The sequence below is a fragment of the Ambystoma mexicanum genome, chromosome 2q, assembly GCF_040938575.1.
Source record: "Ambystoma mexicanum isolate Mex_15411 chromosome 2q, UKY_AmexF1_1, whole genome shotgun sequence".
Classification (NCBI taxonomy): domain Eukaryota; kingdom Metazoa; phylum Chordata; class Amphibia; order Caudata; family Ambystomatidae; genus Ambystoma; species Ambystoma mexicanum.
In genome coordinates this window covers 55,489,858-55,517,546 of record NC_090924.1, presented here as the reverse complement: position 1 = coordinate 55,517,546, position 27,689 = coordinate 55,489,858, and the positions used below count along the sequence as shown (strand labels likewise).

General features: G+C 44.7%; 1 protein-coding gene and 1 long non-coding RNA gene across 2 annotated transcripts in view; one reads left to right on the top strand and one right to left on the bottom strand.

Moving 5' to 3' along the window:
• Window positions 1–20,754, bottom strand: part of LOC138569128 (uncharacterized) — a 21,918-nt gene extending 1,164 nt beyond the window's left edge. Inside the window, exons 1-2 of the long non-coding RNA XR_011303140.1 lie at window positions 20,636–20,754; window positions 3,302–3,400 (exon numbers count right to left, since the gene is read on the bottom strand). This is a non-coding gene — a long non-coding RNA (uncharacterized lncRNA). The remainder of the gene's footprint in view (window positions 1–3,301; window positions 3,401–20,635) is intronic.
• Window positions 20,755–20,834: 80 nt separating this feature from the next.
• The window catches only part of INTS15 (integrator complex subunit 15), a 237,612-nt gene continuing 230,757 nt past the window's right edge, over window positions 20,835–27,689 (top strand). The window contains exon 1 of the mRNA XM_069646812.1: window positions 20,835–20,918. Coding sequence (XP_069502913.1) covers window positions 20,860–20,918 — 59 coding nt within the window. The 5' untranslated portion in view covers window positions 20,835–20,859. The remainder of the gene's footprint in view (window positions 20,919–27,689) is intronic.

Genomic DNA, 27,689 nt, shown 5'->3' with positions numbered 1-27,689 from the left:
AATATTCCTTTTTCACAGCAGTACCACAAAAACAAACAAATGTGCTTCTTTTTTTTTTTACAAACTTTGAAAAATATTTAAAACATTATACTTTACTACATACATAATCATTCGCTACTAAAACTTCTCCCAGATCGCTGATTCTCTACCCATTAGCTTCAAAACTTCTCGCAGATCCTTGGTTGTCATTCATGTTTCTAAAGTTCACACCTGCACAGGTAGCAAGTCATTCATATGATTTCGATAGAGTCATACCATTCCCTTGTGTGTCCTGCCGCCTGCTCCTAAGTTTCTTAGACATTTTTGACCATCAGACTTTCCAGCTGTTGCAGAAACATGGCTAGTGCCAGTGACAGCTTTGTGTGTGCTGCAGTGTAAGCGTACTCACCAGTCTTCTACGCTGTATGTTGACACCAAGTTCCGTTCTTGAAACAAATATTTAAATTGTAGGTCTTTAAGCCCTGTGCAAAACAATACCAGGTGCTTCAGTGTTTCTTTGTCGTCTTGGCAAAAACAACATTTTACTTCTTGGTCCGTCAATGCCCTTCTATGACTATTGACTTCTCTCGTTTCGTACAAATTCAATCTAAATCTCAGGTATTATCTTCTTAGAATTTTGCACAGAAACATTTCCATATATTGGAATGTCTCTTTAACACCCTTTGTTTCTACTGGGCTGTTTACCATGCTTTTATGGAGCTTCTTTTCTCTGTCCTGATCCAATTCTTGTTCCAGGAGTTGCTTTTTTACACGTTCGGATTGGCTGTCAGCATCTTGGCATCTGCCCCTAATTCTTGCAGGATCTCTCTGCAATTTGTTCTCCATTGTTGAAGTATCGGCTGGCACGGTGATGACTCTTGCTCTGCCAGTAGCTCGAATTGGGGTACTGCCATTTCAATTGTCTTGCCATATAGTGATAGCATGTTCCATGTGATTCTTGCATTTAAGGTCACCACACATACTTCATATAAGGCACAGGCCGTTGGATAGCTTACTGGTATTCGCAGAATCTTTTTCCAGAACATGCCCTCACAACGTGACCATATTTCGTGGGAGTAACCGAACATACTTTCTGCTCCGAATATTAGGGCTGGGACTACTTTGCTTTGGTAAAAGTTAATCACGGGCCTGTATGAAAATTTCCCGTATTTGCTATGTATCATCAGCGCTTGTGCTTCTTTTGAAATGTCAGTGGTCTCACCCAACTGTAGGGCAAACTGACTGTTTCAAGCGCAATATCAATTCTGTACTGATATCAGAGGACAGGTCAGTGACGAGGCGGAAAATTGTGGTGTCGGACATAAGGATACTTTTGCATTTCTCTCCTGCACCGTCACTAAACATTACCCGGTTGACAGTGAGAATTAATGGCAAAATTACTTTCTCAGCATCTGTAAAGGGCTTTTTGTTTTGCCCAGATAATGTGGTAAGAAGCTTTCCAGCATTTGCAGGTACGGAGGCCACATTTTTAACAGTGTATTTTTTTGTGTATGTCTTGCAGCTGCCGTACACAAATCCCTGGTCTTTTTTGCTAAATCGCATCTTTTGTTACAAATGCTGCCTTAATTGGGTTGGCTTTAGGCTTGCTAATGAAGTGCCACAAACTGTATCCAGTTATAATATCGAGAAAAAAAGTCGCAAAAATGTCGAAAGAAATAATGTCGAAAAAAAATCCAAATGTGTTTTTTTTTTAATTTGTATGTTTTTTTGGGGTTTGGGTAGTACAAATAAATGGGGGGCTGAGAGGGGAAGTTTTTTTTTAATAAACATTCCATTTTTTTTCTACATTATTTTGACATTTTCACTATAAACCGCCACAAACCACACACTGCAGCTTAACTGTGATCCATGTGAACCCAAATTCCAAATAAGAGACATCATATTTACGTGTTTTTTCATTTCTTTTGTCCGTTTCCACCTCTCCTGCTTTTCGTTTGAGATTCCTACCATCTTTGCTCACTAGGAAATAATCCAGTTCTATGTGATATGTCTGCATTTTAAAGCCCGAACACAAAAAGACAGATTTTTTTGTATTGGCTTTAAAATGCAGAAATATCACATACTGCCCCCCCATCCCTCCCCACCCGCTCATTGTCAATCGGGGGCAAGGGATTTAACCCCCCCGCCGAAACTCCCAGTTTCCCCAACCACCACCCCATCAACACACAAATCCTACCCACATACACTGACACCACATACAGTCCAAAATTCACCTCTGCTTCCTGCGACGACTCAGCTGGGGCTCACAGTGCCTGTCAGCCCCTGTACGCACTGATGTGCGGTAGGGTTTTGACAAGTATGATAATTAAATTTAGAAAGACCGCTCTGTGCGGTCATGGAGCAGTCTTTTTAAATCGGCCTTCCTCCCCATCTCCTATCGGTACAGTACAGTGAAAAGATCCATCTAAAAAAAAGGAGCCTGAATCTGTGAAAACACTGCAAACCCCCACGCTAATTTATGTCACGTTAGTTTTTAAAAAACATTTAAAGTTTTCAAAAATGTACAATGCTTCAAAAGATTTAAAAAATGGCAAACACTACATGCAAAGATTTAAAACGAACCACGTGAAAAGGCTGGGAAAAAAATTATTTTAAAAAGTCCAAGAGAAACCATGTGTGCAACTTCGGGGGAAAAGAAACTCAGCAAAAATGGGTCAGAAATACTGGTTGGATTACAAAAACACCTCATTGATACAAGTCTCAGAAGACTCCCAGTTCAGATCATGAAGTTCTAGCTCGAATTATTTTTTGAAGTGTGGTCCCTGGACTAGGCCACAGATTGGCAGCAAAAACCACACCTGGATCCACATTACACAGGGGCGATATAAACCTTCAGCACTTCTACTCAACCAATGGTACATAGGGAAAAGAAATCCTTCCCTGCCTGCGTGACTGGGTCAAGTGCTTCACTGGATGTTTCTTGCTGGGACACAGGTGGTTAGGTTGACGCACCAACGCTGGAGCAATGCTGCTGCAATGAAAACAAACAGTTAGCCAAGGATACATGGGTCTACCTGAGACTTCAAAATTAAGATTAGATCAGCAGGGGTTAAAACCAGCTCTTGAGTGTTAGGCATCAGGGCGCAGCGGTGGGAAACCAGGAGAGAGTACACAGTGCACTGTATATACAACTCTCACATGAGACGTGAACTTTCAGTACCGCCCCAAACTGGGCACGAGAAAGGAACAGCCTCAAAAAATAGGTTTGAAATCCCGGATTGTGACGGCCAACTATACCTTTAAAATTGCCCCACCATCACACACAACAAAATACAAATCGTTTAAAAATAGACATCTTTACCGTCGGCAAGTCCTACTACAGATGTCAGGATTTTTTTTATGGTCCCATTGCTGATGTGTCTTTGCTGTCAAAGATGGGATGATAAGCCGATTTGTGTTCCTGCAATTGAAAAAAGTACAATAAAATATTATAGATGAACCGACCGTACCAATATTTGAGCACTACACTGCCAGTCGGCACACATCCTCCCACGCACACAAAAGGGACCTAGAGTGCAGGGTCCAACCGGGAAATCTCAAAGTCCCTGTAGGCCAGTCCATCCCAGCTGGCAGAGACCTACCTGAAACTGTTAACTCAGAAACAAAACAAAAAAAAAATAGAGCGAGAGACAAAGCATCCGTTTGTTATATTTTACCCTTTCTATTCCCTGCCTAGAATATTTGAGAAGTCCAGCCTGCTGGCATTCTAATCATTCATCTACATATCTTACATAGAATCCGACACGGAAGTTCTGAACTCACCGAGCTAACTTTCGGAAACATTGAGTAATAGCCATGTAGCTTATACTGCAGTTTGGTGACAGCGCTGACGTAGCAGCAGACTGCCATACCAGAAACCAGGGCCCATGGCTTCGCTGCAACATATGGTGCCGCATCATGTAGGGCTTCGCAGACAGTTGCTGAGACGTTATATATGCCAAAATATAATTATGTGTATTGATATATTGTTGTTTCTTTTAATGTGTAAAGTTGAATTTAACCAAAATAAAAACAAAATAAATATATGCAAAACCTGTTACTCATTTTGCAGTTACTAAAAGGAAGTGCTATAAAATGTGTTCGGCCAAGGGATGGGTTGGGCAATGGGTTGGGGTATTTCTGCCTATTTAATGAAAACCAAAAGTAGGCAACCATAAACCCAGTTTAATTTCCTAATAACTGCTGTCAGCACAACAGAAGCATTTATTGGTGATTAACCAGTTTGATAAAAATAACATCTTTATAAATAGGGCCTGCGATAAAACACAAAGCAAGAGGCATACAAATTAAAAAGAGTATTCGTGCAGTGCTCTGACAAAAAAAAAAAAAAAAAAAAAAAAAAAAAAAAAAAAAAACACACCAGTGAACGCAAGTTCAGTCGCATTTGAGAGTTTGGAAATTACTTTTTCCTTTGAATGAGTAAAATTTACATTTGAACAACAATAATGTGTCCAGCATGTAGAATGCCTGCTTTCAACAAAGACCATCCCCTCCCTGCCACAGTGATGTTCATGGCTCATTGATTTCCGTGGTGTCCCTTTCAGGATAGAAAACACAAACGGGATGAGCAAACACAGCCAGAAAATTTGCAAGTGACGGCTGGGGAAAGGAGCACTGTGAAGATTAGGTCACCGAGCCCCCAGCTTCCCTCTGCAAAGCAGGAGGCTTGGTAAAGCCTGGTCATGGCTGAGGCAGGTCCGGTCCCGAGATCCGGCCAGACATCTGATGCCGGATCTCAGACCCGGACAGAGCCGTCCCATAGACCAGGGGGGTAACGAGGCAGAGGAACGGCCAAAGCAGGGGGGCCAGTGCTGTATGATATCCGGCTCCCCCACAGCAGATTGCTGGGCTAGTAAAATTGGCAAGTAAGTTAATATGCATCACAAGGCAACATTTTCAATCCCTTTACAGTGGTCACAATTCTTCCTAATCATGTATTGTCCAGGTCTATGGCAGTCTACGCTATGGAAGTTAAGCTACAGTGGCAAGGGCTTTGTGGAGTAGAGAAATTGCTCTACACCCCACCCAGGCCACACTCAGTTTTGTTGGTGTCTGCTGACTTCCTTCCTTGGCTTCCCCCTGCAGACACGTCTTGGGACCGTCTCTGTTGGAGCCGCATTTTGCCTTGGGGCCCTTAGCCACAGGGGCTGCTGGGCAGAAGGCGGCCCTGCGAGGGTTCGTGATATGTGGGCAAGTGACCAATCAGGGTGCAGGGGGAGGGTTGGAGCGCTGAGCGCGCGAAAACGCAATTTTTTAAACACTTTTACAGTGTTTGTGATAGTTGGAGGGGCATCTGGGGCAAACTCACCTTGGCATCTGGGGCAAACTCACCTTGGCCAGCTTCCTGCAGAGTGATGGGTGCCGGCGAGCATACAGAAGATCAGCGAGGGGACGTAAGCTTGGCAAGGCGGTGAGACGCTCCGGGTACACAAGCAGTGCTGTAAGGTGGTAGCGGGGCAGAGAGGAACCTTCAGCGGCTTCCACCTGATAGCTGGAGAGGACGCTGGGATCCCCCTACACCTCAGATAGAGGGTCATCTACTGTAGTAACGGCAGTTCAAATATGATTGGCAGGGGACTGCCAGCCTCCATGAATGATAGCATGTATGGGGGTAGGTGCGCATGAGATACAAGGATACGTCTGCCAAGAATTACAGGGAAGCACCTCTGCAACGAGACCAACAGAGTGCGAACCAGAGGACATTTATAAATAAAGCCCAGCGGGTTGGGCTTGGACACGGAGCAGAAACGCATATGCCCGGAAAGCACACATGGAAGAGCGAACAAACCGAATAGTATGCAAGAAAAGAGGTGGGCGACCCTGGAAGCGGCTCCGCAAAAGGGGCCGGGGGGGGGGGGGGGGGGGGGGGGGAGGGGGCAGGGGTGAAACCTTGGTGGACCAACAAAGGGATGGGCCAATTCTTGCTGCCATTACAACGCTACAGTCATCACTACAACCTCCCTATCTCGACACATGCCCGCAATCTCGGCCTCCATTTCGACTCCTCTCTCTCCTTCCCCAACCACATCTCTCTAACCTTGTGCCTGTCGGCACCACCTCTTCAACATCCGCTCTTCTCTCACCTTCCATGCTTCTAAACTCCTAATCTCCCTTATTTTCTCTCGCCTCTTCTACTGCTCCTCTCTCCTCTTTGGACTCCCTGTCTCTCACCCGACTCCCCTAAAATCCATCTACCACTCTTATCCGTACTCGGTCTTCTCGGCCCTCACGACTATTTCTTCCTCTCTCTCTCTCTCTCTCTCTCAACTCGGCTGGCTTCCCTTCCTCTCACAACTGAAATTTCACTTCCTCTGTCTCGTCTACAAATCCATGACCTGCCCCCCCTACCTTTCTTCCCTCCTCTCATTGTACTCCCCCTCCTGCTCAGCAGATCACTACCTTCTCACTGTACCCCCAGCCCCATGTGCCTCCTAACGCTTCTGCTCCTTCTAACTCTTGGCCACCCTCCACTGGAGCTCCATAGCGCTCCACCCCTACCTACCTCTCCCTTAAAGCTCTTCTTCACTCCCCCCTGACTCCCCTCCCCCCGCTTCTTCCCCCCCCCTCTCCTATGACCTCAAATTGGTCATTGAAACCAATTAGGGGCGTTGGAGGTCACCAGAACACTCCCCCTTTCCCCCACTCTCCTGACCTCAAAAACAGACATTGTAACCCCATCACCTACCCCCTTCTCCCCGCCCCCCCCTTTAAGTAAATTGTTCTACATACTGTTTCAATGATTTGTTTCGTGTTTGTAAGTATGCTTCTCTCACTATTGTATCCGTTATACTGTGAAGCGCTTTGGCTTAATGCGCTATATTAACTCAATAAAGAAACAAAATAGAGGCGGTTATAGTAGACGTAGGCCTCCTGAGACAAGCTGCCCGATCAATAGCGCAGAGGCTAAATACGGCTGAGGCACAAGTGATGGAAAACGAGGCGAATATTGACAGTACACAATCTGAAGTAACAGCTCTGCTTGAGAGGGTAAAGTACCTGGAAAACTCAGCAGAGGATGCCGAGGGGAAGGCAAGAAGAAACATAAGAATTCTGGACCTTCCGGAAGGGGAAGAAGGACCGCAACCCAACCGCATATGCAGAGAATCTGATATTGCAGGAGGTTGGTGCCGGGTTGCCGACAGGGATTCACAGTGGAGAGAGCAAGACCTCCAATAGCCAGAATATTTAACAATAGGGCCGTGAACGCATGTTCGCATTCTCCAAAGATGGAGGCATCATCAGGAGGGGGGGGTCTGCGAAACTGGCTACATACTCGGATTATACCCTCCTAGTGGAAAAGAGGGCTCAGTTTTGTCCCATAAAAGAGGCTGAGATGGGCTAATATTAAATGCATGCTAATTTATCCAGCCAAGTTAAGGGTGTTGCATGACAGCAAATCACTTTTAAAGCACGAAGGAAGCGTGGGATTGGATGACCAGGGCATGCATAGCACCCCTTACAGAGAGGAGCAACAGCTGACTCTAGAAAACCAGGCGGCTGAGATGTTAGGATCATAGTAACCGCCTTACATGGCAGTCAAGACGCAGAAAGCGAGTCACTTGCTGGGCAATGGACTAAGAGCAGAGACACGAGGGAACTGCTACGCTGAACTGCGACCACGTCCGAGAACCTTCACTCAAGTACAAGTTTGGGGGTACTCGCTGCCGCACACTTCCGGGAGGGAGCAGGGGAAGGCATGAGAAGTGGCTGTGGACTAATATGCTATTGGGTCACGGTTGCGTTTATACAACAGTTGGGGAGGGACACAACATAGGGTACATCGACATAAGGGATTGGGTGTTCGGTCTGTAAGTAGAAAAGGACTAGCGAGACAAGATTGGAAGGCAGCCTATGTGGCAATGAACTGGTCCAGAGAGGGGACCGAATGGCTAATGGGGTGAAAGTGGTCACTTGGAACGAGCACGGCCTAAATACTTTCTATCAAAAGTCTCGCGTTCACTCATCTTCGCAGCAAGATGGTTGGGATAGTAGAGCTCCTGTAAGAAAAACAGCTGAAAGACAAAACCTTGGTGACGAAACGGGGCAGGAAAAGATTTGGTTTGGTTTTTTTGACAAATGCAAGGGGCGCCTTGATCTGGGTGGATCCTACAGTCCTTTCATGGTCCTGGAAGTTGTGCATGAGGAGGGAAGAGTAATCCTGGTGCATGGGTTCCTAGATAACAGTTATGTACAGAGAACACGGAGGGTCTTCCCCTCCTCCCCCCAATCAGGTCGCCAGGCCCTTCATTGACTACTCAGGACTAACCTCATACAAAGGAGCCATATCGATTGGTGGGGGGGGGGCGACTTCAACAGCACCCTGAACCCCACCATGGATAGGCATGAGTAAGGGTCCTCCTATACCCAAAGAAGGTTTCTAGGAATGCCAGATTTAAACTGGTGCAATTATACTTGACACTACACACATACATACATACATACATACATACATACATACGACACCACACAGAGCGGGTAGGCAAGGATGCTCGAGATTTGACAGCGAGGGAGCAGGATTATTGCACATGTTCTGATGCCCAGTGGTTGCTAGGTTTTGGGGACTAATTGTGGAGCGAGCGGCCAGGGGTGGGGTGGAGATGCAGGGATGGCCCCCTGAAGCCTGCTTGTTGGGCATGTTCCCCCGTGGACGGAGGAGGGGTAGAGACACGGTGCATCTATCAAGAATGAAGGACCTTTTTATCCATGTGCTAGCGAAGCATCGGATAGCCATGGCATGGAAGGCGAACCCTAGCGTAAATGCATGGTGGAGAAATTTGCAGAAATGGGCATTAGCTGAGACGGTTGTCAGGCATAGGGCAGTAGATACTAAGACTAGCAATGATGTGGCGTTCTGGAATGAGCTCACCCTGGTAAAGTTTGGCGCAATACAGAGTAAACTACTAACAGAGGGGAGTTTGATGTGGCGCAGTTAGGTGAATAAGGATAAGAGGGAAGTGCACGGAGGTGTCCCTTGACGGAGCAGTTGATGAACTATGGCTTGACCGGACAGCAGAGGCCTCCTGGGCACGCCCGTAAGATAACCCGGAGGCATGGCCACCCCGATGACAAAATGGAGGCTAAAATCGCAGTGGAACTGGGCACAATATCATAATTAAGATACTATATGTATTGCAAAAGCACACAACCTTGTGTGGCCTTGGATCACTTTAGGAATACACGCTACATGCGGTCTAAGGGCAATGAGGCCATTGATTGAAAAGCGACCCGTTGCGAACTGGAGTCAATGCTGAGAGACTGAAAAGCATGTATTTGTTGCACCACGAGGGGAGGGGTGTAAGGATTTTTGCTGCTGTTTGCTAAATACCCCCAAATATATATTTTTTAAAAAAAGAAAAACATCTAGGGGGCATGGCAAAAAGGCTTTGCCCATTCCAAAGTCTATTCTCGTCTTCACAAATACCATTAGTCAATGACAAGGGCTCAAACTGGAGATTAAAATCCACATGAGCTCGACAAATTCATTTCCCTCCAAACTCTAGCCTTAAGAAGACCAAACAGCTGAATGTCTTTGTCTTGACCAGGTTTGTTATTATACACGTTTATTAGAAGTAGCTCATTGCATGAATTATCAATCTGAATTGCTTCAATGTCAAGAGATGCATCGCCCAAACTAAATATCCCCACTGGGTTTTTCCTGCCTTCCGTGGAATGCTGGAATCTCAAACGTATTGAAGCCTTGGAGGTGGACTGCCTCTGTGGTAGGGATGTAACGGTATAACGGTATACCGTTAAAGATACTGTGAACAACTTAATTGAACAATAATAACCGTCACATTGTTTATACCGTTAAGTGTGCTTTTCAATCTGATTGGAAAGGCTGCAATAAGCAAGTGCTGCGCAGTCCTGGTCTTGCACTGTTGGATGGGCCGTCTGCCAAGGGGGCATTGTTTGGCAGACCAGAGCATAGGGAAAGTGAGGCCACATTAGTAAATGCAGCTTTGCTGCTCTGACCGCTCTTTCTCTGATCAGTAGAGTCGGGTCAAAGATCGGCCAACTTTGCGCAATTGTGTTGAAAGCTGCCCAGTGCCTGAACCTTTGTGTTCCCCATGCAAAGCTGGTAACAATGAGCTGACTAGCTGGCTCTATAAGCATACCGGAGACTCCAGTTTATAGACTCCGCCAGACCTGGGTTTCATGAGCAAACTAGAACAGTTATTTTGTTTCAGACATTTATTTGCAAGGCAGCATACAGATTTTAAACGTGTTCACACAATTATTTTTCCTTTTGTTCGTATGTAAACAAATGTAATAAAACGTTCAGTGGCTTGCAAAACAGTGGAGCCAGGAGCACTTTGCTTAGCAACCACTCAGACAGTAGGGGCAGAAATGTATTGATTCATGGCCCAGCATCATGTGCCATTAGTTTAGTAAGTTAAGGTCCTACTGCACTGAGCAAAACACACATTGGACCAGCTCTTGCTCTGGCTGTGCAAAAAAGACAGCCAGTGAAGCCATGGATATCAAATTACTCTCCCCACGGTTTAGATTCAAGTAAAGTTTCTCATGGTCATGGATCGGATAGCCATCCAGTTCTTTTTTAGCTTACAATTCTGGGATTTGTAGTTTTCCCACCAATTTGAAAGATGGGGAACTACACATCCCGGAATTCAAAGGGTGGAATGAACTGGATGCCCTTCTGATGCATGTCCACAAACAACTTTAGCTCGGTATAACAGAATGGACTGGCCTTTAGGGCAATAGGCCCATGGCCGAACCAAAAACATGAAATGCGTGTGGGGCCTGTTTTTTGGGTCAAAGTGGGGCACTTTTTTGGCCAAAGTGGGCCAGTGTGAGGAGTGACTTCACTACGCGGCTAGTAGTTTTGACCACTGTTGCTGAATAAATATTCTTTTAAATGTACAGTTTCCAACACATTTGATCAAAACTCTCTCCCTTGCGTACTATTCAAACAGTGTTCCAAAAGGAATTAATTACCATTTGCAACTGTGGGTCACTTTTATGTTGGTGCCCGAGACAATTTTATGCCCCAGTCCGACCATGCTGTAGACTGTGTGAACACTGGGACCATCAGTGCGTTCTGCTAGTAAATAAACTGCCCCACCCCCCACTGTCCTCTGTGTAGATTTGCGCAATGGGACTAGAGTTGTTGCTTCGCTTGATGCCTTACCTACCTGCCTTCTGCATATGGCACTGGACTCAAGCAGGCATGACAGATTCTACATTCAATTTGGAGTATACAGAGCAATGGGGGTGAAATATTTCTTAGGTCTATCTCAATTTGTGACAACACCCGTGAAAGCATTCCTCCCTCTGAATCGCACCACAAGGGTCCTAATGCACTCAGAACTGGGGAAAACTGCAATGATGGGGCTGTGGTGAGGTGGTGGTCTAGGCCATATTTGTGGCGATATGTAACTGTAATTTTCAATTGAAATGTTTTTTTTGCCACTATCTTTAAGAAGGTAAATGAACACGTATTGCAAGAATCAAGAAAGAAATCAACAGTGCCCACTTAGCGCTGTCCCTTTAGGATTACATGGTCAGTGGTGACTCCGACATCAGACCTTCATAATACACCAGGCAGATAATAAACAAGCTATAGTGATTAGATCACTATGCAAACGTTCGGTGTGTCTGTGTTGGCTATGAAATTTTGACAAAAGAAACACAATGACATGGGGTTTCAGACCGCACAAGTGACTTTTCTCCCTTTAATGGGATAATGAGCTGCCAAAACAAACATTCTTGCAGCAAGGGGTCATGATGCCCATGCAATGTGGTTCCAAAAAAATGCAAGCCGAGGCCAATTTTCAAAGCGATGACCTGTGACTGAGCAGCAAACTCATTGCTCAATATGTGCATTATAACACTTCCACTAGTCACTCTTTCCATTTAAGGCGATCAATGAGTGAGCGCCATGAAAGACCAATTCTGCAGCCGCCTTAGATTCCAGGAGGATCAGCTGAATATCAAAATGCTACCTTGCTACAGCTGGAAAATCCTGCCTGCGTATTCATAAGTTAACTAAAAAGCATTGACTTAATGGTAAGTTAAAGAACTTCAAATGCAAAAAGGCAATGTTAAAATGTTTTTTTTTGGTACAAGTAGTTTCAGTTGGAGCCGTTGTTAATGCCATTCCATACACCACACGTGCCTAACACAAAATCAATGTTAGCAATAGGAATGATAAATACAGTGAAAAGAAGGAAACAGATTTACTTTGGGTTGGCGGCTTTGGGGTTTATATATTTTTAATAGACGTTTTCTAAACATATGACAATGGGGGATTTCCCCTGACTCTATCATTGAATTTACATATAAGTCACACCGCGAAATTCACTCATCTCTGCGGGTATTCCCTGCTGCCATACCAAAGGGTAACATGTTCGTGATTACTGAACGCCTTTTGGCTCGCAAGTAAACTAAAGGCTGTAATGTAAAGAGAGTGCGCGTGTGTGTGTGTGTGTGTGTATATGCACACAAGTGCATACTACCATCAGCCTCCATTGATCTGTGGCATGCAGATTATCAAGATGGCAACATGTCCATCTTCACCAGTAGGGGAGCTAAAAGCCTAAATGACTACTTAAGAAAGGTATTAAGTTTGCTTTGCCAGTCGCAGCAGGACGCCCCCCCCCTTCCTGCTCTCCACACGTGTGTTTGTGTTGTTTGATGGAAGCAAGGGGTGGCATTTCAGTGGAAAGGATGTTGAAAAGCCCAATTCTGGCCCTGGGTGCCTGGTTGTGTTTGCGATGATAAATCTGACAATGTGACCTTTTAAGAAAATATTTAAGATTAGTTAACTCCACCTGCTATACCGCGATAACCACGATATACCGTCATTTGTCAAGAAGGTTATCGTACCGCCATAAAACTAATACCGCGACACCCCTACTCTGTGGCCCAGGTCTCTGAGGCAAATTATTTATTAATAAATAAAATCGCTTACAAAATCCAACCATTGCTCATCTATCACCTGGCCAACCCTGCAATATTCCAGGATAGAACACGCAACACAGACTCCCCTGTGTTAACCAAACCGTTACTAAATGTAACCAGAGGTTGTTCGCGGAACACAATAGATCATCTCACGGCCCATCTCTCTCCCCGTTTCAACTGAATCACCAACGGCGGACTAATAAATGCCAGATCCCTAACGGCACATGCCACGGACATCTGCGAAATTATACTGTCCAATAAGCTGGACTTCCTTGCTGTCACAGAGACCTGGCTGCATGAGGCGACAGGACCCCCATTATCTTTAGCTATCCAAGATGGCTATACCATTCTGAGACAAGATAGAAATAATATGCGAGGCAGCGGCGTTGCTATCATCGCCAAAATCAACCTAAATACAAGAACCACTGTCATCCCAGATTTCAACTCTTGTGAAGTCTGTGCCATAAAACTCCCAGACCTTGACCATCTACCTCATTTATAGGCCCCCCGGCCCGATGGGCACATTTGACGAAGATGTCAACTGCCTACTATCTACCAACCTCAAAACATCCACGCAATTACTCATTCTGGGAGATTTCAATCTAGGGCACAACGACCCCCAAGACAAACATACCTCTACTGTGGCTAATACCCTTATGGAAAATCTGGAACCTACCCACAACTGAAGGAGAACCTTCGATTGGCTAGCAGATTACAACTGCTCTGCTGCCATTACTTCCATCTCCCCACAATTATGAACGGACCATTACCTGGTAACCTATGACTTATCTACCATCAGGTCACTCCCTCCTGCAGCCAATATGGCCCCCTCATGCCCTACCAGGAACAAAAAGAGTATCAGCAAAGACAAAGTGATCCCTGCTATTCTACCCACTCTGAACCAACTAGATGAACGACTAGACCCAGAAATACTCGTTGAAGAGTCTAACAAAATCATACGAACCACACTCGACAACATAGCACCGCTCAAACTCAGACCTAGTAAACCAAAAACTCACCTCAATAAATGTCTCACCCCTGAGCTGAAAGATCTCCATCAACTTAAAAGAAGCTGTGAATCGTCCTGGAGAATCACCCCTTCAGAAGACCATAAAAATAGACTTATGGAAATCTCCTCACTGTACAAAAAGGAAATTGTCCTGGCCAAACGCAACTCATATAATAAGCGTATATCCACGGCTAACTCAAGTGTGAAGGAGTTGTTCTCAATCTCAAGGAATTAGAGTCGCCTACTCCCATCCCAGATATATGTACAAAAGATAAAGCCTGGTGTACGGAGATACAACAAGCACTGACCAATAAGCACTGACCAATAAAGTTACAATGCTTCAAAAGAAAAACTGCGGCCAAGAAAGCTACTCTTAATCAACACCTAACACTAACCCATCCCCACTGGAACCACAAAATACAACTATCCAGTTTAGATTCACCAAAACATCTATCCTGGAGGTGGAGAAAACCATCCTCTCTCTTAAGCCCTCCAATTGTCAAGGAGACCTGTGCCCGGCACAACTCATAAAAGATGCCACCAGAGAACTTTCTCCTTTAATTTCTAAGCTTGTGAATGCCTCATTCACTTCAGGCATTGTGCCATCCAATCTCAAACAATCAGGGTATTTCCTCTACTAAAAAAAAAAAAAATAAAAAAAAAAAAAAAAATTATATATATATATATATATATATATATATCCCTTGACCCCCTTATCCCTAACTACTGCCCCATTACGACAGTCCCCTTCTTGCTAAAAATCCTGGACAAGATAGCATATACCCAAACGTCTAGAACACCATAAGCTCCTCGGAACAAGGCAGTCCGGCTTCCATCCACAACATGGGACCGAAACCGCTCTCATCGACCTGAAGGCCCAAATTGATGAGTTAAGAGACAAAGGACAAACAGCACTCCTCCTACTTTTGGATCTCTCGGCCGCCATTGACCTTGTAGATCACAAAGTCCTCTGCAGCCACCTTAACTCTGCAGCATACTTCTCCAAAGAAGCCATATTATGGGTCAAATCTTTCCTTAATGAAAGGACCGTGAGGGTGTTCTCCCCTTCAGATGCAGCAGACCCCTATCCCCATCCTGTGCGGCGTTCCCCAAGGCTCATGTGTGTCTCTGACACTATTTTACTAAGCCCCTTTTTGATGATCTGGACCGTCTGGGTATCACCTACACTAACTATGCAGATGATACCCAGATCCTCCTCCCACTTTCTGGGGATTACAATAAGGATTTGGCCTTGGTAAATAGGGTGTATGTCATCATCCAGACACGGATGGAAACTCGCGGTCTTTGCTTGAATGATGACAAAACATAGCTAATCGTTCTGGGTACACACTCCAACCTCAAAAAACTAGGCCAGGAATACCGTGCCTTTGAGATTGACGGTAATATTATCAAGGTGGCCAAGGAAGTGAAGACTCTTGGCATCTACTTGGATGCCACCCTCTCCTTCAACAAACAGGTGAATTCCCAGGCTCAGCCACAGCCTATACATGTAAGCTTATCAGAGCTGGTAAACACTTCAGCTCCACTGACAACTGCATGATTCTAGCTAGAGCTCTCATCCTATCGAGACTCGATTATTGTAATGCTCTATATATCGGGGCTAACAAATACATCCCACATAGAACACACATTCTACAAAACAATGCCCTGAGAGCAGCTCTTGGCATCTTTAAACAATCCCATATCTCCAAGATAAGGCGGAACAACTAGCTGTCAACCCAAGAAAAAAATCTTATTGAAAGTTGCCTCCCTCACTCACAAAGCAGCACCTCCATATCTCTGATAGATTTATAGAAAGAAGATCACCCAGACCCTCAGGTATCACCTATGCCAATACACTCATCATTCTGAGATTCAAACTAAGGCCGGAGGTGCCAGCTTGCCTGTCCAAGCTGCCCAAGTATGGAACTCACTACCCCAAACTATACGTGATGAGAAATCCTACCTTAAATTCAGAGCCAATTATATCAACCATCTGAAGCAATAGATCAGCCAGCCAGCGCCCCCTGCCATCCTCCTGCCTTACTATAGATACAGCCTGTACACTAATTTTGTTCTGGATTGCACTGCCCCGATGTTACACTACTGGCAATCTCCTGTATAATACCCTCTATTACTGCCTTTCCTGTTTATATTTTTAACATATGGTAAATTGTACCTTTTGTAACCCATGTAAGCTTTGCATAATCTGTACTGCTGCGCCCTCTTACCCTCGGGTCTGGTGTGCATTATAAATGAATAAAACAAACAAACTGCAGTGACCCCACTCGCACAGGCCCTCATTTCCACCATTGTCGATTTCCATTTATTAGAAGTCATCCCATTAAAGTTCTGGCGGGAGTTAAGATGCCGAGGGCCTACCGGGTGTGCGAGTGCCCTATTCCACAGGGCAGTGTACGAATATTGGGCCTCCGTTTGAGGGACAGATGCCCATAGGACAATTTGGGACACAGAAGGAGGACAAGTCCTCAACCGTATTGATAAAAATCCCTGAACAAGTAGTTTCTCTCCTACCAGGAACACCTGTACAATCAAGTTAACTGTCAGGCATTTTTTACCAGGTGCACTGGACAATATCGTCACGCATGATAGACAGAACCTTATTGTGGCGAATCCAATGGCTTAGTGGTTAGGGCATCCTGATTCTCAAAGAAGTCTTCTGCCAATCTAGGGACATGATACATTACAAAATAGTTAGTAGTCCCATTTTCTGCATGCCTCATTTGTCCAGCCGCTGACCATTACCTTGTTTCTTAAGTAGGGCAGTGGTGACAATCGGCCTTTTGAGTAAAGGGTTGTTTATATGGACCAACAGAGGTATCTCCTTACTTCCTAATGATATTTGTGATTGGATGGGCTCACCCAATTTTTTCCTGTGGCAAGCTTTCCCTTTACAACAGTCTTCATGCCCACGGCATTTAGCTCCATCTTGTGCTAACTTAGTACTGTTATCTACCCCTGCCCTTTGGTTTGTTGTTTTAACTTGAATCTCAGACAATGGTGTTCTCGAACTCTTCTCGTGCACATCTCCAACCATCTTCTACAATTGACTTAAGCTGGTTTTGTACTGGCACACTACTTTGTTGAAACTTTAATTCTCTGTAGCATATCTATATCTTTGATCCAAGATTCGACCAAACTGTGTTCGAAGTAATTGTGCTCATATAGAATAAGGCCAGTGCCACACACTTGTATTAACAGAAGTTCAACTCCTCATACTTGTACTGGCCTTCTACATGGTTTTGATTAGCAGGAGCTAAAACCAGCTCCTGGGTGTCCGGCACAGAGTAAGCATGACCAACCACTGGGGAACCAGGAGAGAGTAGCCAGTGCACCCCACACTAAATACACTTTTGGCCCATTACGCATCATCCATAATGTCTAAATGCACACTAGATTTGTCCTAATTCTGCTCAACTTTCTCAAATACTCAAAATTAATGTTGCATGCATGTTTGTAGCTCCTGGTAGCCTTTAGTTTCAAGCTAACTAGGCTGTCCTGGGCTAGAAGCAGATAAATGGTGTCTAGCTAGATGCAACAGGGTGGGGTTGTTAGATATAGGCTGCCTCGATAGCCCAGAAAGTTGGAGAGAACAAAAAGGCACATCATGGGAAGTCTATCGCAGCAAACTAACCAATTTCAAAATCCCCTGCTCGCACAATAGATAAGCCTAGAATGACTAAAGCGTTTAAAAACAAAAAAATAAAATAAATAAATAGGAGCTATAAGGTGACGAATCTGCAAACTATGTATATTTGGGCTGTGTCCTTGAACACAATGGTAGGCTTCAATGCAATAACGCCAAGCTTAAATCGGATCAGAATTTCAACTTTACTGAAAACTCCTAGAATACATCAACATGCCTTAGGATGACACGTCTTGTGGGAAATCCCCAATAGAACATCTACAAGCTCAAGACTACTTTTTTCTTAAAATCTGAGCCATTCAAGCAGTGCGCTAGCTATATTTGTTCACAAAACACAAACATGTGTTAAACTTTGTAATCTTATAAAGAACCAATGCTCCAAATTTCACTTACAAGTAAGACAATTTTACCCATGTCTTCTATTGAATGTGTCTTTACAAGTTCCACACATCAAATTCAACTTCATTTATTTCTTTCAAGATTCCACACATCTGTAATTAACTTCTTACAGTGCTTTTACTCTTAGTTAGTAATAGTAATTCTCTAATACCACCCGTCAATTATATCTTCGATTAGTCATTAGGTTTTTCATGGTTTTCTCTCTTCATTGATTTGGCTCAGATTTGAAGAAAAAAAAAAAAGTTACTGTGTATTATTGTTACAGTCACAATATACTGAGCCTTAGCGTGCTGACAGCTAAACCAAGACTAGATTCAAAGGACTCGCCCAGGAACGGATCTGGATTTTATCTGACCTTTTTTTAAAAAAAAAAAACAAGCTCAGACTACACAGTTTGCTTATATGTGTTTCTAACAAACTGAACTATATCACAAGTTGCCTAGATCAACAAAATGTGCTCTATAAAAAGCGTCCCGCGACTCAGACCCAAGAATTAAGTAGGGGCAAACACGAAATTTTAAAGCATTCAGAGCTTGGAGAACCTCCACCAGGCAGAGAACAGAGAGTGCATCACATATTCCCTTTACAACAGGATAAGGAAAGCTCTTGGAAATACTTCTTCAATAAAATAATCCCTTGGATGCAGAGGCAGATCTATCAACCATAAGTATCACCAAGTTCTACAAGTGCACGGTCTGCTGTTGCCCATGCCTGCAGAGTAAGCAGAGCGGAATTTGGTCAATTAACTTCCCTGGTAATCTAGATAGCAGCACTTTAATTGTGCACCTAGTGTCATAAAAACTCGGTTCAGCACTTCAGCTGCTTCAAGCGCACGGTCTACTGTCTGGAGACTCGCAGGGGGGGGGGGGGAGTAAAAGGCTGAAAGGCTGGATAAATATAGCTGTTAAACTCTTTGGGCAAGCGCATGAGGACGTTTGGTAACTAAGTGGATAACATTGTGATGGAGACAGGATATTTGCAGAGGAGCAAGCCGAGTCATCCGGTGGAGGCTGGCAGTCAAACGAAAGTAAGCGCTGAATTTGGGGGAAGAAGGTGCACCTGAATGTAGTAGTACAGCTGCCCCTCTATTGTCATCTACCAGCGCTAGTGCACAGGCTGACATGGCTACTGGTGTTTCGCTCAATGCAAGCCGTTCTCAAATCTAACATTAGGGCCTTAACAGGTACGAGGGGGCGGTGGGGTAGGTACAGCCTAGCCATCAAATGAGCAGCTGAATGAACGCTGGCCAAAATTAAAATGTTGAAAAGAGATTCGTTTTTTTTTCCAAATAAATGGTGAAAACTTCGAGGTCAACTAAATTGAAAAGTGTACCAAAAAGGTCTGAGATTACAGAAATGTTACCAATGGTCTGTACTGCCCAGAACTTAGACAGTATTCTCTCTGGCTAATAGGGCAGAGTTCCAAGCGGCAGATAATCTGAGCACTCCATTGGAGGGGCATTTTGATTTACCAGAGGTGCAAGTTGTGCATACAAGAGAGGGAGTGCCTCAAGCCTGGTGGGGCTCCCAAGCCAAAAAGGAGTCAATACCTAATGGGGGGGAGGGCATTGCCTAGGGTAAGAAAGTGTGCCTCTCCCAGAGGATGAGGATTTAGAGGTGAACGGTACTGATATAAGACTCTTGAGCCAAATAATTTCACCGACTGTGTATACCTCTGAAGCCCATCTTTCTCTTCCCCTCAATATTGCAGAGAAATGAGAGGCCTGGTGACATGGCGGGTAATCAATGTAATTGCGGGAATGATGGCCCTTTCTGAAACTAATGGAGGCCTTGAATGACAGGACCAGGCGACATTGCTCGCCATGTTACATTATAAAAATATATATATATATATATATATATATATATATATCTTTATTACAGTTATTAAGCCAGTTGCCCTCCCCATCCGCTGCTCATAACAAATCCTCCAATCCCCCGCCCCTTCAGCAGGGAGGCTAACTATTTGTTGTACTGTTCACTGTGTGAAGTACAGCCCAGCCCGGTTTCCCACCACACAGGAATCGCAGGGCGCAGCCTGGGCAGGCGCGCGTAACAAAACAGACACTGACTCGGTAGCTCTGTGGTCATAGCGGGAACTGCCCTTCACAAGCTTTCCCCTCACCTTTACTCCTTTGACCATGTGACGCTTGTCACATGGACATCACACAATGGTACAGTTGAAGTCCCATAGGGAAATGAGGAACGCACTGTACCCAGCACCACTCCATAAAACAAATCCCCCATCTGCATGAGAAAACCCCAAAAAGAACTGACTCTGCCTACTTTAAGTAAATCTGTGATGCACATTACAAACCCTCAAAACACACAGCAATACCACATCCCCAATATTGTCTACCCCTATGATACACATCACATACCCCCCAAAAAAAACACAGAAATACCCCCACCACAATATAACCTCAACCATGGGATGCACATTACATATTGCCTCACCCCTGTGATGCACATAACATATCCCCAAAATACACGGAAATAACGAAAATCCCATAAAGAACTGAATCCACCGGTACTTTAAGTAAATCTCACTCCTCCTGATGCACATTACAAACCACCAAAATACAATATTGCCGCTCTGCATTAAAGTAACAATCAACATGAGAGAACTTTAACACTTACCAGAAACCAAATTCAAGTAACAATTAACTATACGAAACGTGCTTTACTACGACGGAATCTCTCCCGCACCTGGCTGCAACGCCTTGCCTTCCCGAGTTCCCGCTCGTGCAAAAAAAGATGACGACGTAAGCGTTGAAAGCCACGTGATATGGAGCAGCCCCCATGATACGGAGCAGCCCACGTGAGGAAAGGGAGGCGGAGCGTTGCTATGGTCCGTTTTTCTAATGGGAACTAGACACTACCCTTTACAGAACGCTCACTTCCTGTTTCCCGGCAGCATCAGGTGAGTGTATACATCCGGCTCTTGTAGTGAATTTTATATGCATTTCTTTTAGCATCCCTTAACTTAGACGTTCTCCCTTCTCACCCCTCTTGTGGTTATATTGGTAAGAGGAGGAAATTTGGAACCTCTGGAAATGCACGTTGAAGCTGTAATTCGTTGTATTGGAAATCACATGTTTCAATTAAACATTGTAAGTGCGTGACTTTCTAGACATCTGTTTTTGAAATGACACAGGGCCTCCTGTTGTTTTTGGTATAGTATAAAGCAGCTGGTCTGAATCTCATTTACATTATAGTTCAGGCTCTGGGATGTTGGCAGACGCAGTGACTGCTGTGCAACTACTACACAGACCCTGCTCTGGAGTAAGTGACTATATATATATATAATTAGGGTGGCCAACTTTTCAAAAGGGCTTTGCAAAACACTTTACGCGTGGAGGCTCAAAAATGCTTTGTAGTGTGCGAGATTTTATACAGCGCCATTTGTTCACACCAGCATATGGATACTTTTGTTTACATATGACTGTTGTGATGTTTAAATGGCTGGCCATTTATGTATGCTCAGAGAATGTTGGTGCTTGGAAGGATTGACAGCTCAGGAGAACGTTGTTGAGTGTTTGCTGTTGAGCGTTCTGTGAGTGTCAGTTGGGGGGCCTGGGTGAGCTGGTGGGTGTGAGGATGGCTGCTGGGTGGTCTGCTTGTATATATCTAAAGCTTACCTACATCACAACAATGACACTTAAACACATAGTTTGAAGCTTGCTACAAGAACACCATCCCACAAGTAAATATTACACATTTCAAGAGAAACGTACATATCACCCCAGCACTCAAGCCTGACTATTCAACAGGGCACTGCGAGAGAGGCCTGGTCACACCATTTTAAATGGTGACCGCCCCGGGTGACCCTTCAATCATCTCCTTACTGCATCTAAGACTCGGAATAATGTGCAGCCAAAAAAGGCAAAGGACACGCACCTTAAATGACTGAACTGATAAATCTCCAGATGGGAGAGTCAGTCAGAGACATATGGTTTAATGAAAAAATAACCCACATCGAGTGCACGCTTGTTATGTTCACAAGAGAACTTTTAAGGCACTGAGGTAACGGTTACTTTTCATAACCTGATTTGTGGGCAGATGAATAAACTCATCACTATAACTAATGCTGTAAGTGGAGCCACGAAATATGCCAGGGAATTGTCCACCGAGTTTGTTGATTCTTTCTTTGAAAGGGCATTTGGCTTGTTATTCGGCAGCTTCATCGTTGCTTAATTAAAAGACAGCTCGTGGAGCCTGAAAGATGGTTTTAACAGATGTACCTTAACTGTGTGTTTTATTCGGAGGCTTGCTGAACGCTTAGACTAGTGTGACACTGCTCTTCGTCAAGAGGTGGGGTCAATGTTCACACATTCAAAAAGTCATGCGATGAAAGCGTTCCTGATACAATCCAAACCTAGGCTGATATATCATTACAAGTTTCTCTGGCATTTTCATAAAATTAATGTGAGCAGATTTCCACTCACTTGCCATCGTGCATTATGAGGGGCCAGCAGTTGCGAGTCACAGTGGCTGGCAAGTGGCAACTGTGATTCATGATGGACTGAATTAGTGGCTGTGGCCTGCTGCGGCCTGCTCAGTGGTCGAAGTGTACGAAAAGAAGTAGTGGAACTATGTTCCCTGCTGGCCTGCCCCTGCTCCCCACAAACCCCATTGCCACAACCCCTCCCACACACAATACACCCTCCGCCCCCAAACACTTGCACCTGCTGTTTAAGGGACCGTTCAGTGCAGTGCACTGCACTGAACGTAGTTTCAACTTCTTCCTACACTTTTTTATTTTTTTTCAAAACCATTCCGGAACGGTTTCTTTTTAAAATAAAAGTATAGGAGCTATACAAGATAATTTAAAAAAGTATAGGAGCACAGCTCCCGACCGCTCCCGCTCACTTCGACCACTGGGCCTGCTTCAGCATGCCTAATTGTGTACTTGGAATCCTAACAAAGCAAGTCGGGACAATCCCCGCCCAGCCAGTCTAAAAACTGCTTGATAGTCCTACAAAATTTGGGACAGTTGGCCACCCTGTATATAACACCTGTGCCGGCTAATGATTGCAGACGCAGTAACTGCTGTGCAGCTGCTACACAGACCTTGCTCTGGAGTAAGTGCCTACATGTATAATAATACCTGCGCCGGCTAATGATTGCAGACGCAGTAACTGCTGTGCAGCTGCTACACAGACCTTGCTCTGGAGTAAGTGCCTACATGTATAATAATACCTGCGCCGGCTAATGATTGCAGACGCAGTAACTGCTGTGCAGCCGCTACACAGACCCTGCTCTGGAGTAAGTGCCTACATATATAATAATACCTGCAACGGCTAATGATTGCAGACGCAGTACCTGCTCTGTAGCTACTACACAGACCCTTCTCTGGAGTGACATATATATATATAGACAACATTGTTAAAGGGACGTTATGGGTAAGTTCCATTACTAAAACTCTATGCAATTCACTGAGGAAACACTTTCTTAAAGGGAATCTATGTTTCAGTTATGTATCTCATGATAGTTCTCCCAATGACCTGATAGTTTGCTGCCAACATTATAATGACAATCCCGTGTGGAGGATTTTCATGAAAACTAACTGCAGATCTGATGTCATCGGTTATGTAATCAATGTCATCTTTGATGTCATGGGTGTTAGTTTTAGCAGTGCACAGTGGTGGCGCAAGTTATGGGTGCTTAGGTTTACCATAACTGGCGAATTTCTGTTTTTTTTGGTTTTACTTGTAACCATAATATGAATAGGTTGTTATTAGTGCAAAGTAAGTGTAATGTTCCTTCCAAGTACTTGTTGCACTGAATTTGATAGGTTTTCCCTAGGGCAATTGAAACATAGCGTCCCTTTAAGAAGGTGTTTTCTCAGTGAATTGCATAGGGTTTTAGTAGTGGAACTTACACATAACGTCTCTTTAACAAGGTTTATTTTTCAGTGAATTTCACAGGTTTTTATTAGTGTTACTAAAGCATAGTGTTCCTTCAGCAACACTTTTTCAGTGAATTGCATAGGTGTTTAGTAGGATATCCTTACTTTTTGACAATGTACTGTACACCATACTGAACCTCTGGGCACCATGTTGCTGCACACAGCAGTCTGAGTATGCGTCTGGCCGTGGACATCGGTTGGTATCGAACTTGCTCAGAAAGGCAGGATCTCTTTTACATTGTGGTACCAATCAGCAAACGCAAAGAACTTGTGGAAGCAGCCACATGTACATGCATTGCAAGGCAAAACAGGGTAGGACTGCGAACTTTGTACTTATGAAGCAAACAGCACATAGGCATAGGGACTGCACCATAACGGATTACACCAACAACAGAAGTGACGTCTCCCTTCAACAGTCTTACCTCACTGCTACTGTGCATGGGAACAAAGAACGAACGGCCAGAGTAAGGACGGGAAAGTACTAAGACCAGAACATCACTGCAACGTAGCAAGCACAGTACATTTTGTCTCATAATTGCGTAGGTGGTGCAGTATACAGTGGTACAGAGCAGAACGTTTTTTTTTTTTTTGTACGTAGCATTGGCAAGCACCTAACAGTGAGTGAAAGGAAATATCCCTCATTACGCAGTGACTTATAGTAACCCCATTGTTACGCACAGTAGTGTGAAATGTAATTTATGTAGTACATATTGCTTCATGTAAACCTAACGCATTTTCTTTTCTGTAAGAGAACATATTGGAAAGCAAGGCAGCATAAGCGGCACCCATTGCACAACAGCATACGGGTACAGGAAACGAAAGAAACTCTGTAAATTGCAAAATGGGCAGCCTGGAAGCCAAAGTGGAAAAAGTGGGGAAGAATTGTGCTGCCTGAAAATATTGCGTATAAGGTTATATTATGGCCAAAATAAAACCGCACTGGCAGACTTGTACGTGTACCCCATCCCCATGTCACAGCCCGCCATCCCCTCAAAATCCATGTGATGGGAGACGTTACGGTGATCCCTCTCTCCCTCCCCTCACAACCAACTTGTGCAAATCTCCAATTCCCCACAATAAGTATCCTCTTGCTGCCCCTTCCCTTTCCTAATGGTGTGCATGAATGTGTGCCAGTAAATGTTGATAATGAAATTGTTGTTGAGTGTATATGTGGTATTGGCTTTTAAAAAAGAAAATGCTGTTATGACTCAGCGGCGCACAGTCCTCGTAGGAACGGCCGCAAGTAAGTAAAAGGGAGGTGTCCTACGCACCTGCCCGGCCTATCCGCAATGACAATAGAGGCATCCGTACAACGCCAATGCGACCTGAAAGTCGGCTTATGTGCACCACCGATAATTAGGTGCGGGAACTGTTTCGTCGTTGTGCAAGTGCACACATGTGTATCTGTGCCTCTGTGTTCTGGTAACACCGCAACTGTTCAGCATATGCAGACAAATGCGTTTGAGCCACCCACCCACGTCCTACAGGTAGGTATACTCATAAACATTCCACCTGCTACACCCTATAAACACCCAGCATCTCCCAAAATGGTCAGTGCACGTGTGTTGCACTATTAATCAGTACAGAAGTGGCAACGGTGTGCATCGGACACCTATGCACATGCGGACAACGTATTCTGGCCAAAACCCGTCCTGCCGACTGCCGTTCCAAGGGAGAACAGTGGCAACGGCACGAGGCGATCTCTCCCACGCTGTGCGTGGGCGCTTATTTCGGGGACATGATCCTGACCCTCAGACAGCGGAATAGTACTGTGTTGTGCAATGAACTGAGTATTTTTCGGAAAGTACACGCTTGCAACCACGCCATAATATGCTATTGCACATGTATATGTTTTTCTGCAGTATGTTTACAACTGTGTTATAAGTGCCTCTGCGCACGGTATCTGGCAGAGAGCGTCCATTAAGTTCTTTAAAAGCATACTGTTTTTTTTCTCCCATCCCTACCATCAAGTGGCACTTCAATGGTATGTGCTTGCAACATTTTCATGTAATAGTGAAATAGGAACTGTCTGAAAATAGGAACTGTCTGCTTTCCTTCCTACAATGCTACCAATTGTTTTCCCCAATAACTCATCTTCTACATAAATCGTAAAAATATTCCATCAAAAGCAGCACTGAATCTATCTTACCAACCTAAGGCAAGGTCCCAAAAGGTCACTGTTTGTATAGCTGTGCTTCTCTCTAGGCTGGACTATTGAAACAGGTTCTTTTTAAATTTGGCCGCTTCTACTCTCCGCCCTCTGCAACTCATCCAGAAGAGGACTACACGACTTGCCCTTGGCCTCAAGCCCAGGGATGGTATGTCTCCTACACTGAAATGTCTGCAATAGCTCCCAGTGGCTGCGAGGAATAATGTGAACACCCTCTGCATTATGCACAAGGCCTTCTGGGACCTCAATACCTCCAACTGTCACTTCCTATATATTTCCCTGCTCGAGCTCTTCCCTCATCCGCCTCCAACGCCCTTGGGGTCAGTCGCTTCTGCAAGCAAGCCTTTGGTGGTAGATGTCTTTTTTCCGTTGGGGCCTTCCTCTGCAACAGCCTCCCTGAAACTTAAGAACCATCGCTGGGTCCAGAAGCACCTCAAAGCCTTTCTCTTTGCATCTGTTTTTTCTCGGGTGTGGTGTAGGCCTTGCCTTTTGGGCGCATTATGTCACATGCAACCGAACCACACAATCTTCACAACATTGGGCCTTTTAGCAGAATCTACACACTTACACAGCCTCCGGCACACCTACCCACTTTCATTCACGTATGATGATGTTACTGGCAACTAAACCAACCAACAGTATATGCATAGCAGCTGACTTCTGATGCTCTATCAAGTCTAAAATGTGCTCCACAGCCATTCTGTAAAGGTGAGCAACCTCTGACAGATGGAGTCTAAACTTTATTGCTCCGTGCTGTGTGGGCAAGGCCTAGACTATTGGGTGCATGGCCTATGGCCTTTGACCATGCACCCATTAGTCTAGGCCTTGCCCACACCCACCGCACCGTAATGCAGGCATGCATGTCAACATGTGCCAAAGTACCGCACTCCAAACACGTGCCACCGCCAGTGCTACCCAACCTCTGCATCGTAATACAGCTATGCATGGAAACATGCAACAGTTAGCAGAATTTACAAACATAACACAGCCTACGGCACCCTTTCCCACTGTCATGCACATAGTATAGCTCCCAGCACTCTATTCAGTACACAAAAACAATACCTGATACAGCAGTACAGTAGTTAGAATTCTGCACAATGGACACTACGCAATCCTATGCGATACGCAGTTTAACCCGTATCCACTTCTATGCACGCACTATTGAAGAATTGCGCACACTTTACAAACTGCAGTATCCATGCACGTAGAAGATGCACTTCAACCCTATTCTCTTCTATGCTGACAGTAGGACAACACTGCGCTCAGTGCACTCACTGCAGGCCTGTTCACTCCAGTAGCTGCAGCCATGGAGTAAAAACTGTAGGATGTGCTAATAAGCACCATGCCCATGGAAATGGAATGAACACTGTATGCAATGCTGACAAACCACACATAAGGCAACAATGTGAAACCTAATTGCAACCACGGCATATAGTTGTCAGTGCAATGCCTCCATCTGTGCATGGAATGGGCTACGGGCTTAACACACGCAACACACCGGAGTACACGCTATCTTACAATGTGCATGTCATGTGCAATACACTTCACTTCTGCAAATGAGCTCCCACCAGTCACCACGGAAAGAGGTCTCTGAACCAGCCATCATGCCATAA